This window comes from Ranitomeya imitator, chromosome 8, assembly GCF_032444005.1.
Source record: "Ranitomeya imitator isolate aRanImi1 chromosome 8, aRanImi1.pri, whole genome shotgun sequence".
Taxonomy (NCBI): domain Eukaryota; kingdom Metazoa; phylum Chordata; class Amphibia; order Anura; family Dendrobatidae; genus Ranitomeya; species Ranitomeya imitator.
In genome coordinates, this window is record NC_091289.1 from 14,353,653 (window position 1) to 14,371,984 (window position 18,332).

Here is an 18,332-nt window from a genome sequence, read left to right on the forward strand (position 1 = left end):
CCGAACGCTGTATCTATGTATCGTCCGAAACGCTTGCTGCGGGAGGCTCCTTTAAATAGATGGTCATCAGGGGAAGAGAAGTTCACGGAACTGAATGGACATTTTTTATACATTTTTCTACGTTTGTAATCAGAGCTAAAAAAAGGAGAGAAAAAAAAAACAGAAAATTTGTATCCTTATTTTTAGGAGTAATTTGTCGATATCATTCCAGTGCAGACGCTGTTGTTATGGAGGGTTGCTTATCAGTGGGATGTGAGAAAGTAGTGGAAAGTCTGGTGGATTAAGAGGAACCTATGACACAGGGTGAGAGGGGAAAAATAATGTGTATTGTAATATGATTGTATAAAAAGAAACTATAATGAAAATATCTTATGGTCTCTGGAATTCCTTACAAATGGGAAATTAATTGTATACCGCTTGCCTTTACAGACTATAGGCGGCCATTATGTGGGTTGCATCAAGTCCGAAAATTACTTGGAAAATTTTAAAGGATATGTTCACTATTATCTAGTATTCATATAAAGTTCAGTCAGTCAACAGACAGAAATGTCCATCTTATTATAATGATCCTCATTTACATCCTACTTTAGGCTACATTCCCATAATGAGCTCTTGGTGCGTTTCTCACGCAGCCTCGGTTAATGCAGCGTCTTACAGTTCCAGCAAAGTGGATGTGATTTATAGAAATCTCCTGGGAGCTGTGCTTTTATATTACTCGGAGTAAACTGACCTGCGGTGAAAGCTTCAAATCCGCAGCATGGCAATTTCTCTTCCTGGCACGCCGAGTTTTCTATGCAGATTTTCCCCAAAGACTTACAATAGATGTGGGAAATCTGCAGATACAAAACACACAAGTGTTTTTAATCAAAAACGTATGTACTCCGCACCTAAGTATGTCAATACATTTTTGTCAAAGCCAAATACCAGCAAGTATGAAAAAACTAAAGCATGACACAGCAAAGAAGAGACATAAAATACAGAATCAAAAACTAATGTTAAAAAAATCAAATACAATAAAAAAAACACAAGTATCAAAATTTACATAATGGGTACAGAAATCAGTCAAAAACTCACCAAAAGCTTTTCATGGCAACGTAGCCTTATGCTCCAGAGCTGCACTCACTATTCTGCTGGTGCAGTCACTGTGTACATACATTACATTACTGATCCTGAGTTACCTCCTGTATTATACTCCAGAGCTGCACTCACTATTCTGCTGGCGCAGTCACTGTGTACATACATTACATTACTGATCCTGAGTTACCTCCTGTATTATACACCAGAGCTGCACTCACTATTCTGCTGGTTCAGTCACTGTGTACATACATTACATTACTGATCCTGAGTTACCTCCTGTATTATACTCCAGAGCTGCGCTCACTATTCTGCTGGTTCAGTCACTGTGTACATACATTACATTACTGATCCTGAGTTACATCCAGTATTATACCCCAGAGCTGCACTCACTATTCTGCTGGTGCAGTCACTGTGTACATACATCACATTACTGATCCTGAGTTGCATCCTGTATTATACCCCAGAGCTGCACTCACTATTCTGCTGGTGCAGTCACTGTGTACATACATTACATTACTGATCCTGAGTTACCTCCTGTATTATACTCCAGAGCTGCACTCACTATTCTGCTGGTGCAGTCACTGTGTACATACATTACATTACTGATCCTGAGTTACATCCTGTATTATACCCCAGAGCTGCACTCACTATTCTGCTGGTGCAGTCACTGTGTACATACATTACATTACTGATCCTGAGTTACATCCTGTATTATACCCCAGAGCTGCACTCACTATTCTGCTGGTGCAGTCACTGTGTACATACATTACATTACTGATCTTGTATAAAACAGGATGTAACTTGGGATCAGTACAGGATAAGTAATGTAATGTATGTACACAGCGACTGCACCAGCAGAATAGCGAGTGCAGCTCTGGAGTATAATACAGGATCAGTAATGTAATGTATGTACACAGTGACTGCACCAGCAGAATAGTGAGTGCAGCTCTGGAGTATAATACAGAAGGTAACTCAGGATCAGTAATGTAATGTATGTACACAGTGACTGCACCAGCAGAATAGTGAGTGCAGCTCTGGGGTATAATACAGGATGTACCTCAGGATCAGTAATGTAATGTATGTACACAGTGACTGCACCAGCAGAATAGTGAGTGCAGCTCTGCGGTATAATACAGGATGTAACTCAGGATCAGTAATGTAATGTATGTACACAGTGACTGCACCAGCAGAATAGTGAGTGCAGCTCTGCGGTATAATACAGGATGTAACTCAGGATCAGTAATGTAATGTATGTACACAGTGACTGCACCAGCAGAATAGTGAGTGCAGCTCTGGAGTATAATACAGGATGTAACTCAGAATCAATACAGGATCAGTAATGTTTTTACAAAGTCACTCAATGCAGAATCTACCTGCATAATACTTCTTAGCCTGAAAAGACTTGATGGGAAAACAAACCAAAACTTGATAAATTCCATTATAAGTCAGGTCTGTTTGGCGCTGCTGATATTGCTCATATGAGTGGCATGGCAGAGCATTGTGACTTCCATTATAAAGGAAAGCCACATTGAAACCGTGAAGAAAAGTCTAAACTATTATATAATATTCAAAGGTGGACATATCCTCTAAAGATTCGATCCCACCCCCGCACTGCATAGCATCCAAAAAACCTATACTGTTTCTTAGAAATCGGTATAAAGATTATCATCCTCGATATACAGTCCTGGTTTGTCAACAACAATATTGGATGGCGTATACGCCATATGTAGGACTGCCCAATGCTGCAGTGTCGGTGAGGACTGGTGACAAGATCTCCGTGAGGTGTAAAGCCTCCTGATTCATTAGAGACCCCCTTGTGCCTCGTACCTCTAATGATATTATTACATGTCACTTGTTAGCAGCCCACAGATTGGCCGCATTCTGTGTAGGTAACACACCAGAGTCGGATGCAGGGTTACTTGAAACAAACCTTCACTGCAGCTTTAAGAAGTGCGTCTTTGTACAGATATTACTGCCAATTTGCTTCAAATAAAGTTACGTTTTTTTACAGATTGATGTTAAAAGAGCTACTTTTATACAATGCCTCTAATGTCCAACAGCACACAGGTGTGGTTACGTCTCCTCTGCTCCCTGCTGCATTTTCCCTGCACGTAAAAAGTGAACACGATCAGTAACCTCCTCATTTAGCACAAAGAGCCTCATACATATAGCCAGAAAGGGGTTAAAAGCGCTAACGTGGCGCAGCTCATGACATCTGCCATATTAATACAAGCCGTTATTAATCTTCTGCATCACGTATGTTGTGGATAACCCATCCTCAATGTTTGTGCCATATTTGCTGTTGATTTATTTGTTGCACTGGTACATGTATAAATGCCATGAGATGACGTGGGTGCGCTTACTTAATTGCAGCATTTATATTATGAGCCCTGCTCTGTTTCAATCATTTTAGTGCAATCTTTTTTTTTTTCTCCTTTGATCTCATGCAACCATTAATAAATCTGTCCCCCTGTTATTTTTTTTTTTTTTTTTCAGTATTTCACAGTTTGCAGTCTCTGCTTTTGCACAGCTCTGTGTCCACAATAGGAAGCTCTCTCCCGCTCTCTCAGCAGGAAATCACAGCAACATTTTAAGGGTATGTGCACACGATGCAAATTTTGCCGCTGAGTTTACAGTACAATGTAAACCTATGGGAAACAAAACACGCTGTGCCCATGCTGCACAAAAAAACGCCCGGAAACGCAGCGTTTTATTTTCCGCAGCATGTCAATTCTTTGTGCGGAATCCGCAGCGTTTTTACATCTGCTCCAATAGAAAACTGCAGGTGTAAATCCGCAGCGGAATCCGCAATAGAAAACGCGATAAATCCGCAGTAAAAACCGCAGCGGTTTTTCAATGCGGATTTATCAAATCCGCTGCGGCAAAATCCGCAGTGGACCATTCTACGTGTGCACATACCCTAAGAGTTTGTTAGAAAAACATCGTTCAGAACATTCGTTCTGTCTGGTATTACAACTCAGTCCCATGGAAGTGAATGGTTCTGAACTCCAATACCATGTACAACCCATGCACAGGTTTGGGGCTCTTTGTGAAAGTATGCAGCTTTTTTCATAATCAGCACTTGACTTTAACGAATTAGCCGTATGTTACCAAACCTTTGGTCTTATTTAGTGCTCATCTTTGCCTACAATTGCAGTACGAAGACATTTCTCTATCGCCTCTCATTGGGGTGACACAGGAACCATGGGGGTGTATGCTGCGGCCACTAGGAGGCTGACACTATTGCCTACAATTGCAGTATGAAGACATTTTCTGGGCTGAGAGAGGAAATTAGACGAGGAAAAAGCTTCCAGTTGAACAAAAAGATTTACGGATACCTGGTCCAGAGGCCACGTCAGTAGCCCAAGCCCTGGAAACCTCCTCTTAGCTGCTGGCATCTTTCTGATTAGTGGCCCCAGGTTGACATCTTGTGTGCATTACGCCGCAAGTATTTCATCTTGTCGAGGCATGCTAATCAGAAGAGGCACCCGACATGCTGACAGGCACAACGACGTTTGCAGGGCTCCGATTCGGTGATCAAAGGCGACCAAGGTCCTGCAAATTTTTTTGCTCAACTTTACCAATAATTTATCAAAACAAATGACAAATCAGACCAGATGTGTGGATTTCTCAACTATCAGATACAATAATTTTTACATAATTACTATGCAATGGCCATAAACTACACTCAGGCTACTTGCTGACGATTTCCAGATTCACAGAGATTTTTGAAAGGTACAAATAACACCTATTTGAATAGGCAGAAAATGTTATATATCCAGGATCAAAAAAGTAATATACCCGACAAAGTAGCTCAGAATTCAATTAGTGATGGAGGTTTGTAAGCAGTGGGGCGCTTTAAACCAAAAATCTACAAGTAAGGAATTTCTTTTTGGATGGAATCGCCTTTTTGTCGCCTCTTGTACGGCCATCGATGAAAGCAGATAAGGGAAAATGCAAGCGATTATCCGTTCTGATCACTGTAAATCACTGTTGCCAAAATGTCTGCATGTATCAGTGTTGCAAAGACGATGAAACGTATGGGATTGTTGTGTGCCGCACGGCTCCAGCGCAGGCTATCGTGTGACTCCCGCAGATGGACATTTTGTATAAAAATTAAAAATAAAAAAAAAAATTAGAAAAAGTAACCCACGTATAAATAAAACTATTCATGCAACTCGGAAAATGGTGCAGTATGCCGGCAAATACGTATGTGTATCGGCATACATCTACGTGTGCGTGTGGTCTTGGCGTGTTTTGTTCTTGGCTCTTTGTTATCTGTTGTTTAAACAGAAAAATGAACAAACCTGTTTATTTTTTCAGAATGTATATAAAGATTGAATCTCAGAAATCTATTTGTTACGCATATTTATACTACGGCCTATTTATTTTACTTACGTGACTCATTTGTAAGCGACTTTTTTTTGTTTATTTGTGTTTTGATAAATATTTATGCTGTTTATTATCACCAAAAAAAAAAATGACTCGAAAACACGTTTTTTTGTTACTTTATCAAACAGAAAGGATTGTAATGGAAATGTTTTTATTTTTAAGCAATATTGTTTATTTTATTTTATTTTTTTAAATTGTCCCAGGGAAAGGAAAGAGTAGATTTCTGAAAAGTATTATTCCTTTTCATGAGTTCAAAAAATATTTTTCAAACTTTATATAAAATATATACATATACACACACAAATTTTGACACCACTTTCTAAACAAAAAAAAAATCAAGTAAAAATTCTTTAAAAAAAAAAATCAAAATAAAAATTTGCCTTCATTAAAGTGAACATATCATAAGATTCATGTTGCCAGAAATAGGGGTAGCATGAATCAGACCCTTGATTGCAGACTAGGTGGTCTTACCCTGAAACGTTGCAGAATTTTGGAGGAAACGTATTTAGAAAAGTCGGCCGGGGACTACGTGTCTTGGCTGATTACTCCGAGGCTGTGCCAGGACTAGCTTCCCCTTCAAGGGAAGAAAAAGTCACAAGAATTTGGGTCCTGTGTCTCGTTTGAATGGAGCGACGGCCATTGTTGTGTGAGGTGGCTTCCTTTATCGTTTAGGATGCTAACAGAGCCAGACAAGTGCAGCGCTCCGCTATCTCCAGCAGTCCCATTGAGATGAATGGAGCGGAGGACACATGCTCAAATCGACCTCCATTCAGATGAGACTTTGCAGAGCTCTATTTTCAGGATCACTGGTGGAACCAGTGGTTGAATCCCTAGTGATCTATAAAGCATATCTGGAATAACTTATTAACTTAGTACAAATGTTTTACAAACACCAATAGCTATAGAAAAATATGGGACATATCTGCTCTAGCAGGAAATTTGTTTGTTTTTTTGTTTGTTTTTTATTTGTTGGTCGAAGAATGAAACAAAACAAAAAAAGTTTTCTTTTTTTTTTTCTTGTAAAATTGTAAAAGTAAAACTCCAGATTTGAAAATAAAATATTGTAAAATTACTTTGTCTGTGTTTAATCAAATGCTTTTCTATACCACAGTGAAGCCTTAGGCCACTGCCTTAGTGACGTTGATCCCACTTCTTTTTCCAAAGAAAGTTAATGTTACTGCCGTTAGGTTAAACGTATAAAGCAGAGAACAGCTCTCATGGAATTCAGTAATGAATCTGTTTTCAATTAGCGCCCTCTAGTGGGGACAGCGGGCAGCCAGAAGTTTGTTGCTTATGCTTAGGATGGGTCTTCAGTTAAATTGATGGGGCCTGACCTCAGCACCCCTGCCCATCAGCTGTTTTATGGGGTCATGGACCTCATGGCAGCACTGACGCCTCTCCATTGCTCACATTGCACATCTACCTGAAAGTATCTGCTGGGCTTGAGTTTGCATTATTTTTATATGATCTTCTGGGGTGCCAAGAATCAAACGGTGGAAGGCCCCTTTTTAATATTTATTTTCATCTTTGCAATCAATTTCTTTTTTATTCTTTGCATCTAACAAAAAAAGCAACTTCTCCGCGTTGTGCAAAAAGCCATTATTAAAAATCTATATATTTTTTTGTGTATAGCTCAAATGGTCACAGACTACAAACTATAGCGGAAATTAACTATTTGTTCTATTTTTATGGCGATAAAAAGCAACAAATCATGACCCATGCCCTCGAAGGGGTTTAGCTGAAATGCCTTAGGCCTCTTTCACACTTCCGTCAGTACGGGGCCGTCGATAAGTGTCGGCGCGACGTACCGACGGACGTTGTGCAAGTTCTGCACAACGTGGGCAGCGGATGCAGTGTTTCAACGCGCCCACTGTAAAGTCCCAGGGAGGAGGGGGCGCAGTTCCGGCCGCGCATGCGCGGCAGGAAATGCAGGACACAACGTACGAAAAAACGTTCCCTTGCACATTTTTTCGATACGACAGCCCGCCAAATACCGACGCATCCAGTGCACAACGTATGGAACGTGTGTCCATACATCGCGATGCATCGGTAATTCAAGTCTATGGGCAAAAAACGCATCCTGCGGGATGTGTTTTTTCCACAGAACGACGCATTGCGACGGCTCCTAAACGACAGAAGTGTGAAAGAGGCCTTAACAAATATATTATGTTTAAAAGGAAGTTTCCAGAAATGTTATTTACCTGCAGCTATGGGGGCAATCCGCGGGTAAATAGTGTTTAAATCCTGTGTAGTCGGATTACTGTAGCAGCGACTGTAGGGAGAAAGTTAAGATGTAGCCGCTCACTTCAGGTCATTGGGGACGATACAGTTGCACGGCTTTACTCACTCCTATGCACTTTGATTGACAGCCGGTCTGCAGACATATGCTGTGCACACACGCTGGAAAGCTGTCAATCAAAGCGCCGGGGAATGATTACAGCACGCTCACTGCATAGTATTGCTTAAGACTTGGGTATGCATCACTCAAATCTGCCCTCTTATTAGTGAGAAAGAAATTAATAAATAGGCTATTTGGGAAAGGTATTAAGATTTTATTCTCGGTGGATGACACCAGCATTAGTGGAAATACAGGAATTTTATAATTTTCCTACTTTAATGTACAGCTCGCACGCACACTGTGTGCTAGGAGCAGGTGCAGTGGACCCAAAAGGTTTATGTTCCCGCTCCGTGCTACGGACTGCAGTCCCAGGACATAGGGCTCCAAGATTCATTAACAGGTCCACAGAACAACCACCAACACTCCCCTATATATATATATATATATATATATATATATATATATATATATATATATATATATATATATATATACTCTATTGATGTCCAATCCACAGCTACTGCCCAACTAGGAAAAGTCTGCCTTTAAAGAATCTAGAAAAAATGTGTGGTGTGATCAAGGGCTTCGCTAATTGCTCATGTGCCTACATGTAATAATGGAGCTTGGGTTTCCTTTGGACAATAATTAGCACTTATGGGTAAATGTGACTGTAAATGGAGTATATAGGGCTACTGACTTGCATTTATATAGGTGCTGAAACGGTCAGCACAGAAAAGTGCTGGTGTGTGGAAGAATAACTTTTCTCCTTGGGACACAGCGTAGCAATGTAGCTGTAATGGAGACACTATGGCCTCCATTTTTTATTTTAGTCCTCAATAAGATGCTCTGATTGGGACCGTGAGGGATCTGCAGAGGTTCTGAAAGACCAGGAACAGGTAGCAGTCGTCCTGGAAAACTGAAGACAGATAGCAGAGGTCCTGGAAGACTGGAAACAGGTAGTACAGGTGCTGGAATACCAGGAACTGGTAGCAGAGGTTCTGAAAGACCAGGAACATGTAGCAGTCGTCCTGGAAAACTGAAGACAGATAGCAGAGGTCCTGGAAGACTGGAAACAGGTAGTACAGGTGCTGGAATACCAGGAACTGGTAGCAGAGGTTCTGAAAGACCGGGAACAGGTAGCAGAGGTTCTGAAAGAGCGGGAACAGGTAGCAGAGGTTCTGAAAGACTAGGAACAGGTAGCAGAGGTTCTGAAAGAGCGGGAACAGGTAGCAGAGGTTCTGAAAGACCGGGAACAGGTAGCAGAGGTTCTGAAAGACCGGGAACAGGTAGCAGAGGTTCTGAAAGACCGGGAACAGGTAGCAGTCGTCCTGGAAAACCGCAGACAGATAGCAGAAGTCCTGTAAGCCAGAGGCTGCAAAAGACGTCCTGAAAGCCGCAGGAAGACATGCAGCAGAGGTACTAGGAGACTAGGAACAGGTAGTAGAGGTCCTGGAAGACCAAGAACAGGTAGCAGAGGTACTGGGAGCCACAGACAAGTGCTGAGCTTGTCACGGTGCACAGACAAACGAAGAGTCTTAATACCAAGACCAGGTGTGGGTCTTGATGGGCCTTATATAGGCCCAGGCAGATGATCACATGGGATCACGATGGGCAATCTGCAAAGCCCGACATGGAGCACAACCACAGTGAGGGGAGCACAGCCCTGATATGGGACAGAAGTGTAACAAAAGACACTTTAAAGGGGTTTTCCAGCGCAGCTCACTTCCATAGTTGGAGGTGAGCAACGCAGATGGTATCACTTTGTATACCTACCTACCAGGATACATGCCATGTCAGCATTCATTAAAATGTGCATGGGTGGCGGGTTGCACCGCTGGCATTGCTCATCTCCAGATGCAGACATGAGTGGGTTTGGTAAAACACTAGGCTACATTCTGACATACTGCTTTACTAATTGGACTATAATTTGCCTTTGGTCTTTATGATCACCAAAAGATATGTCCTGGATGTTGGCTTGTGGAGGTCTTGCTAGCAGAAAAACACTAAAAGATGCATGAGGTGCTACCCCACACAAATGTACATAATGTAGAGGGACCCAAAGCCCATCCACCATGCAATAATGTACCACAACTAGAATGTTGTTGGTTTCCAGTTTTGTATTAGGATTTTGCTCTCATCGTTGGTTTGTCCATTTGGCCAGAAGCCTAAAGAGGTCAGGACTATGTGTTCTTTCTATAGAAGGTGTCTTCACGGATCAGCAATTCACAAGTCCCTGGTAACACATTATACAGACAAGAACTTGCTTTAGCCTCTCACCTGCACAGATCTATGCCACCCCTGCCTTATATATAACAGGATAGGTCGGGATTAGGATGGTGATGGGGTTTGTAGCAAAGGAAGACAGATGATACAAGACAAGTAAGTCAATCTTATTTGTTTTATCATTTTATATTAATAGAATTTAATTTGAAGATTTTTTTTCTTCATATAAAAAAAAAGCCTGAAAAATTACTTGTAAGAATAATTTCTTAAAGGGGTATTACTGGTTCTGCAAATAAAGGTTATTTTTTTCTAGAATGAAGTCCTACAATTTCCCATTATAGTTTTTGCAGCAAAACCTCAGATTTTTCAACACCTAAGAGTGCTGCCTTGAAAAGAGCCATGTGCCCGTGTGAGAATTTGTTATGCATGCCCTAACCTATGGTGGCAAGCTTTACAGAATACGGATTATTCTTTTTCTTAATTAAAGATTTTCAATTACAATTAAACGCTCCCTTATATAGTTTGACGACCCAACATTGCCCCTCACAAACTATGAAGCCACCACAGTATGCCTCCACGGGACCACCTCACACCTGGTGCCCCTCAGACAGTATGAAGCCTCCACAGTTTCACTTCACCTAGAATGGGCTAAGTTAAAAACGACCTGCACTGCTCTATGCTGCGTGAGGCTCGGCACAGCAGGCGCCTTTCTATGTGATGTCATCTATGTGATGACATCACATATGTCTGTCTATGTGATGTCATCGCGCCGGACGCTCGGTGCCTCAGACACTGCAGGAGGCATGCATCGGCTGGATGGTGGAACAGGTAACTGATGGCTCCCTGCTCCATCTCTCTGCTCCATCATTGTCTTCATCTGTCCTATATAAACAGATGCAGCAAAAAAAAATAAACACCTCCCCCCAACTGGTCCTGCAAAAAAAAACAAGCCTTCATATGTCTATGTGGACAGAAAAATAAAAGAGTTATGGCTCTGGGAAGAAGCGGAGGAGAAAACGGAAACCAAAAAAAACAAGAATGTTCCCTTTACCAAAACAGGCCAATTATATAAAAGCTCTATGTTGCAAGTACTTGGGTAAACCATACTGCAGAGTTTATCCAAGAAGAATTACCATTTTACCTAGTAGGGACTGCCTACAAGATGCAACAATATTAATGTCTATTGACCCAGATTTGGCAGCTAAATTCCTGTAGAGTGTAAAATTACAGACCCATACGGGGACTAAAGAACACAACAGCCCCTTATGAGACTGTCCTCAATGAGCATCGTAATCGCTTCATATAAGACGGGAATGAAGTATTATTACTTCATACAAAGCTGAACAAATAACGTCAGAACCTATAACTAACGAGCAAGTGAAAACCGTCAAGGTTGGATTATAGAACAGGCAAAAAGGGGCAATTGTCCTAGTGCAGCCATCATGTGCAAAGCTAATCTACCAGGTACAATGGGCTATTGAGTCTCGGCACAATAGCACCTTTTTCTCTTCATCCTTTATCTACTCTGAAGTTTTTAAAAGGTGGCATTATTTTGAAATAGAAAGGTAGAATATTCCTGCACCGCAAGTTTACCATTACACCTGAAAGTGAACATGGATAAAGCTTGTATTAACATCCACATTTGCTCACAAGCGGATCAACAGTCTTCATTTTGTCAGACAACGTTCTGCTTCCTATAGATGATATGAAGAAGCTGCCAGCCGTTCATTTATGCTCCTTTATTCTGAGGTCTGGAGCCTGCACACTGCTTGTAACAGACCCCGCACTACACATGGAGGACAGGTAGAGAGTGACAGACCCCACACTACACATGGATGGAAGGTAGAGAGCGACAGACACCACACTACACATGGAGGGAAGGTAGAGAGCGACAGACCCCACACTACACATGGAAGGTAGAGAGCGACAGACCCCGCACTACACATGGAGGGAAGGTAAAGAGCGACAGACCCCACACTACACAAGGAATGTAGAGAGCGACAGCCCCGCACTACACATGGAAGGTAGAGAGCGACAGACCCCGCACTACACATGGAGGGAATGTAGAGAGCGACAGACCCTGCACTACACATGGAGGGAAGGTAAAGAGCGACAGACCCCACACTACACAAGGAATGTAGAGAGCGACAGCCCCGCACTACACATGGAGGGAAGGTAGAGAGCGACAGACCCCGCACTACACGGAGGGAAGGTAAAGAGCGACAGACCCCGCACTACACATGGAGGGAAGGTAAAGAGCGACAGACCCCGCACTACACATGGAGGGAAGGTAAAGAGCGACAGACCCCGCACTACACATGGAGGGAAGGTAGAGAGCGACAGACCCCGCACTACACATGGAGGGAAGGTAGAGAGCGACAGACCCCGCACTACACATGGAGGGAAGGTAGAGAGCGACAGACCCCGCACTACACATGGAGGGAAGGTAGAGAGCGACAGACCCCGCACTACACATGGAGGGAAGGTAGAGAGCGACAGACCCCGCACTACACATGGAGGGAAGGTAAAGAGCGACAGACCCCGCACTACACATGGAGGGAAGGTAAAGAGCGACAGACCCCGCACTACACATGGAGGACAGGTAGAGAGTGACAGACCCCACACTACACATGGAGGACAGGTACAGAGTGACAGACCCGGCACTACACATGGAGGACAGGTAGAGAGTGACAGACCCCGCACTACACATGGAGGACAGATAGTGACAGATCCCACACTACACATGGAGGGAAGGTAGAGAGAGACAGACCCCGCACTACACATGGAGGGAAGGTAGAGAGCGACAGACCCCGCACTACACATGGAGGGAAGGTAGAGAGCGACAGACCCCGCACTACACATGGAGGGAAGGTAAAGAGCGACAGACCCCGCACTACACATGGAGGGAAGGTAGAGCGCGACAGACCCCGCACTACACATGGAGGACAGATAGTGACAGACCCCACACTACACATGGAAGGTAGAGAGCGACAGACCCCGCAATACACATGGAAGGTAGAGAGCGACAGACCCCGCACTATATATGGAGGACAGGTAGAGAGCAACAGACCCCGCACTACACATGGAAGGTAGAGAGCGACAGACCCAGCACTACACATGGAGGGAAAGTAGAGAGTGACAGATCCTGCACTACACATGGAGGGAAGGTAGAGAGTGATAAACCCCGCACTACACATGGAGGACAGGTAGAGAGCGACAGACCCCGCACTACACATGGAGGACAGGTAGAGTGACAGACCCCGCACTACACATGGAGGACAGGTAGAGAGTGACAGACCCCGCACTACACATGGAGGACAGGTAGAGAGTGACAGACCCCGCACTACACATGGAGGACAGGTAGAGAGGGACAGACCCCGCACTACACATGGAGGACAGGTAGAGAGGGACAGACCCCGCACTACACATGGAGGACAGGTAGAGAGTGACAGACCCCACACTACACATGGAGGGAAGGTAGAGAGCGACAGACCCCACACTACACATGGAAGGTAGAGAGCGACAGACCCAGCACTACACATGGAGGGAAGGTAGAGAGTGACAGATCCTGCACTACACATGGAGGGAAGGTAAAGAGCGACAGACCCCGCACTACACATGGAAGGTAGAGAGCGACAGACCCCGCACTACACATGGAGGACAGGTAGAGAGTGACAGACCCCGCACTACACATGGAGGACAGGTAGAGAGTGACAGACCCCGCACTACACATGGAGGACAGGTAGAGTGACAGACCCCGCACTACACATGGAGGACAGGTACAGAGTGACAGACCCGGCACTACACATGGAGGACAGGTAGAGAGTGACAGACCCCGCACTACACATGGAGGACAGGTAGAGAGCGACAGACCCCGCACTACACATGGAGGACAGGTAGAGAGTGGTACTCTGCTCTAGATATGGAGGACAGGTAGAGAGTGACAGACTCCACACTACACATGGAGGACAGGTAGAGAGTGGTAGACTCTGCTCTAGATATGGAGGACAGGTAGAGAGCGACAGACCCCGCACTACACATGGAGGACAGGTAGAGAGTGGTAGACTCTGCTCTAGATATGGAGGACAGGTACAAAGTAACAGACCCCGCACTACATATGGAGGACAGGTACAAAGTAACAGACCCTACACAACGCATAGAGGGGAGACATTGAGTGTCAGACCCCACATTACACGTGGAGGTCAAGTAGAAAGGTTAGACCACACAATGCACATGGAGGGCAGGTAGAGCTGACAGAATATGGAATAATACTATAATTTAATACAAGTCTGATCAGGTGTATCGTCTTTCACTAATCACTACCTGGTGCACAAACATATTACTGTTCACCAGCTGAAGATGCTTTTGTGTGTCTTGGCAGGATCTTCTCCAATATATGTGGGACTGAACACTTACACCATTCATGCAAAGGAGATTATTACAGTGTTAGTAGATTTACTTAATTCTCAGTAATGGAGAACAAGGAGCTGAAGTATCGAGATGTGAGATACTGCATTGAACGTCCTGTGTTTCATGAGCAAGAACTTGGGGAATCATTGCCCAGGACCACTAATACCATACGGTCCCTCATCAGTGCAGCCAAATGCAAAGTCAAGTAAGTTGGGAGTCTGCCATTACATTTAACAGAAAAACCTGCATTGTTTTATTATTTCTTTACTGCTTTTAGTTTTAAAGTGGTTGTTCAGTTTAGAAACCCAATTTTAATTCACCCTATTACGCAATTATGAGTTATTTGAGTGGGTCCTTTTTTCAGAATCCCCATTTCTTGGCTACAGTAAAGTGCTGGTACCAAAAGCATCTCTCGCTCTGGAATATCTGTCCTGTCCTGCATCACACAGACAAACCATTGGTACGAATGGACAGTGGACACAGTGCAATACTTCATATCTCCTGTGGGGGCACTGCAGGGAAATTCAACGCTTATCCAAGCATATATATATTTGTCCCTGCAGAATGACACCTTGTGACCTGCTTACTATTAAATAACTCTTCTATTAAGTATTATTGTCCAAGGTGGAGAAACCCTTAAAGGTTGACCTTAATTTCCCTTAAGTAAACTTTGGGGTCCTTTATTTCTGAACTGGTGGATTGCATTATACAACCAATTGCACTTTGCATTGGTTGTCCATAGCAGAAAGGGCAACATAGCAACATTTTAAATAGGTGCACCATTACAACTCCATTTTTGGATGGTAGAGCCCATAGCCATTGGCTGGGTGAAAGCACAAGAGTCCAAACACTATACAAAACTATACGGAAACTGTACATATTCAGGTATCAAGTGTGGGTAGATGGTATAAACTTCCAGGAGCAACTCTGAATATAGGCATATTAATGGACATGTCAACTATTAGTCCCATCATTGACATATGTCATGGTCTACATTATAGATGTTCTCGATCAGCAGCAAAGGCCTTGGTATTCCACTTCTTCCCGATTCTCCACTGGCTTCCTCACTATCCATTCAAGGAATGGTTTCTTGGGGATATTGTGTCTGGGATCAGTGTGGGGATCCTTCAACTTCCACAAGGTGAGTGTATTTGGACACCGGAATAATTTCAAGTTTCCAAGGATTTTTTCTAAGAGGGACAAACAATTCCAAATGAGGATTAATTGACCCTCTAGTAGACCCATGATCTAACTAATGCACTTGTTCTGTAGAGCTGAAGGGTGGACTTTCACCAAAATTTCTTTTGGTGGGTCTGTAGTGCCCACGTCCAACGCCATGTCCTGGCAGCCTCTTTTTTTGCCCATATGATATAGATTCTGCATAGTTGGAACAATGATTTTTTAAATACCTCACCGTACAAACTGTTCTATCAACTATGGCACGTTATCTGCCCATTTTCATCCACAATCTTCACCTTCTCCATGATATGAGACAGAAAACAACCCAATCACATGAAGCTTCTTACTGCTGCCCCTATTCCTATATCAGTGAATGGAGCCTCTGTCATCTGACAGTTGTTCTCTTCTATGGATTTAGTGGCTCTCACAGTTACATTAATCAGGGAAGACATCTAAACCTGTGGTAGCGTCTTCCTCTGTCTTATGAAGAACAATCTAACAAAAGGGGGCAACGAGTTATGATGGCATTCGAAAAATGATCAGGTGAATAGAATATGACACACACCGACGGATTGTTATATACTCACAGTTTCGGTTCAGTCCCGAGTAATCTGTCCCTTTTGTCTTCTGCAGGTTTGGCATATGCTCTTTTGGCCGGAGTGCCACCTGTTTTTGGATTGTATTCCTCCTTCTTCCCAGTGTTTGTCTACTCGTTTTTTGGCACTTCTAGACACGTGTCAGTCGGTAAGTCACAGTAAACTGCAAGAGAAATACTTGATAAGGTAAATTAAGTCTGAACCTTAAAAGGGGTTGTTCAATTTGTGGGAACTTTTTTTTTAAAATGTATTTAGGGCTAAAATTAATACTTTTAATTGGACTTCATTAAAAATGTTGCACGTTTTGCATCCATAGCCTCTGTACTTCACGGTCTATTGTGGGATGCAGAATAGGTTAACTGGGGGATCTGTCGGTCAGACGTTACGACGGTCTGACAGGTAGTGTATAACTCCCTTATCTGCATTTTCTTAGCTCGTCTCAGCTGATATTTGACCAAACACCACATTATTATTATTATTATTTATTATAGCGCCATTTATTCCATGGTGCTTTACATGTGAGGAGGGGTATACATAAAACAGGTACAATAATCTTGATACAAGTCACAACTGGTACAGGAGGAGAGAGGACCCTGCCCGTGAGGGCTCACAGTCTACAAGATCAGAGTTTAATATGCAGAATAGAAAAGCCTGTTTGTTATTTTATAGTGAAGCCTGATTGCAAATGTTTGTAGCCTCAAATATATGCATTTAAGTAGAAAATAAAATCGTCACTTACATTGGACAACCCCTTATTATTAGCCAATTCAGATATTTATTAAAAATCAAGTTGATCAGAATCAAATGGGTCAAACTGTTCATTAAATGCAGGAAGCAATCAATAAGTGACACATTCACCTATCAGCTTAGTTGAGCACCTGGTTCGATGCTAGGGGGTATTTCTTTTTTTCAAACATCAGATTAGTCCACAATGTAGAACAGATCAGAATGCAAATTGCTCCTTTCTGCCTCTGATCAATCATAGCATGTGCTTTTCCCAGCATATATGTAGGGCTCGGACGCATCGTGCACAAGATTGTAACAAGTGTGTGCTTTCTTTTCAGGCAGTTTTGCAGTGGTCTCCATTATGATTGGCAGCGTCACTGAGTCTCTGGTACCAAATGACAACTTTGTGATTGGGATAAATGAAACGGTCATTGATACTGTAGCAAGAGACAAAGCCAGAGTGGAGCTGGTGGCTGCAATGACTTTAATGGTGGGGTTATTCCAGGTAAGAGTCTCAGTGCTTTCATATGACCAGTAGTCAGGTCATTGCTGGGAGCCTGTGTACCATACAGTAACATCAGTTCAAATATATTGAAAATAATAAAAGGGGTTGTCTCGTGCTGTCTTAAGGAGTGCATCGCTTCCCAGCCTCCCGGCTTCTTGTTTACCAGGCATGGTGCACTGCTGAACGATTGACAGTCCGGACTAGTGGAATGGTTGTGCCGCTTGCCCGATCTGCTTGCTTTCTGATGCTGCAAGTAAAAAAAAAAATTTGCCCTTGGAAAAGGAGCACAGGCGCACTGATCGGTCCAGCTTCAGAGCAGCACTAACAAGATGTAAAGCAAAGAGCTTGTAAGTGCTGCTCTTCTTGTCTAAGAGGACGGCCACAGGCCATATATTGCATAGGTGGCCGATTACCAAGGCAACTAGCAGTAACCAATAAAAAAAATCTTTCAGTTATTGAGAATGGACAGAATTTTTAAAGACAAGTAGATTGCAAAGTTGCTTATTTTACAATCACTTTGCAATTTTACCAGTTTAAGATGGTGAGAAAACTCCTCTAGGTCCTTCTAACCACATTTAATCACATAACGATCACCTAGGCAGGGAGTCTAGTTGTTAGGCTACGGCCACACTATCAGTATTTGGTCAATATTTCACATGAGTATTTGCAAGCCAAAACTGAGTGGGTGAAAAAATGCAGAAGTGATGTGTTTCCATTCTTGTTTTCCTCTGATTGTTCCTCACCTTGTTTTGGCTTACAAATACTGACAACATTCTGATAGTGTGACTGTAGCCTTACTTTGTAAGGGTATGTGCTCACGCTGTGGTTTTCACTGCGGATTTTCTTGCGGTTTCTTCTGCGGTTTTTCACCAGCACTTTCCTATTG

The 18,332-nt window shown here is 43.0% G+C and overlaps 1 protein-coding gene and 1 long non-coding RNA gene across 4 annotated transcripts in view; one reads left to right on the forward strand and one right to left on the reverse strand.

Moving 5' to 3' along the window:
* LOC138647385 (uncharacterized) lies at nt 1–16,268 on the reverse strand. Its single transcript, XR_011314954.1, has 3 exons — nt 16,207–16,268; nt 731–833; nt 1–135 (listed from the first exon to the last, which is right to left on the reverse strand). It is a non-coding gene; the product is annotated as an uncharacterized lncRNA (long non-coding RNA).
* Nucleotides 14,455–18,332, forward strand: part of LOC138647384 (solute carrier family 26 member 6-like) — a 22,832-nt gene continuing 18,954 nt past the window's right edge. Inside the window, exons 1-4 of one of the 3 annotated variants that reach the window (XM_069736340.1) lie at nt 14,455–14,645; nt 15,442–15,581; nt 16,253–16,363; nt 17,280–17,446. In XM_069736340.1, the coding sequence (XP_069592441.1) occupies nt 14,503–14,645; nt 15,442–15,581; nt 16,253–16,363; nt 17,280–17,446 (561 nt within the window). In that variant the 5' untranslated portion in view covers nt 14,455–14,502. The remainder of the gene's footprint in view (nt 14,646–15,441; nt 15,582–16,252; nt 16,364–17,279; nt 17,447–18,332) is intronic. The other 2 variants (XM_069736343.1, XM_069736342.1) reach the window with 2 other exon arrangements.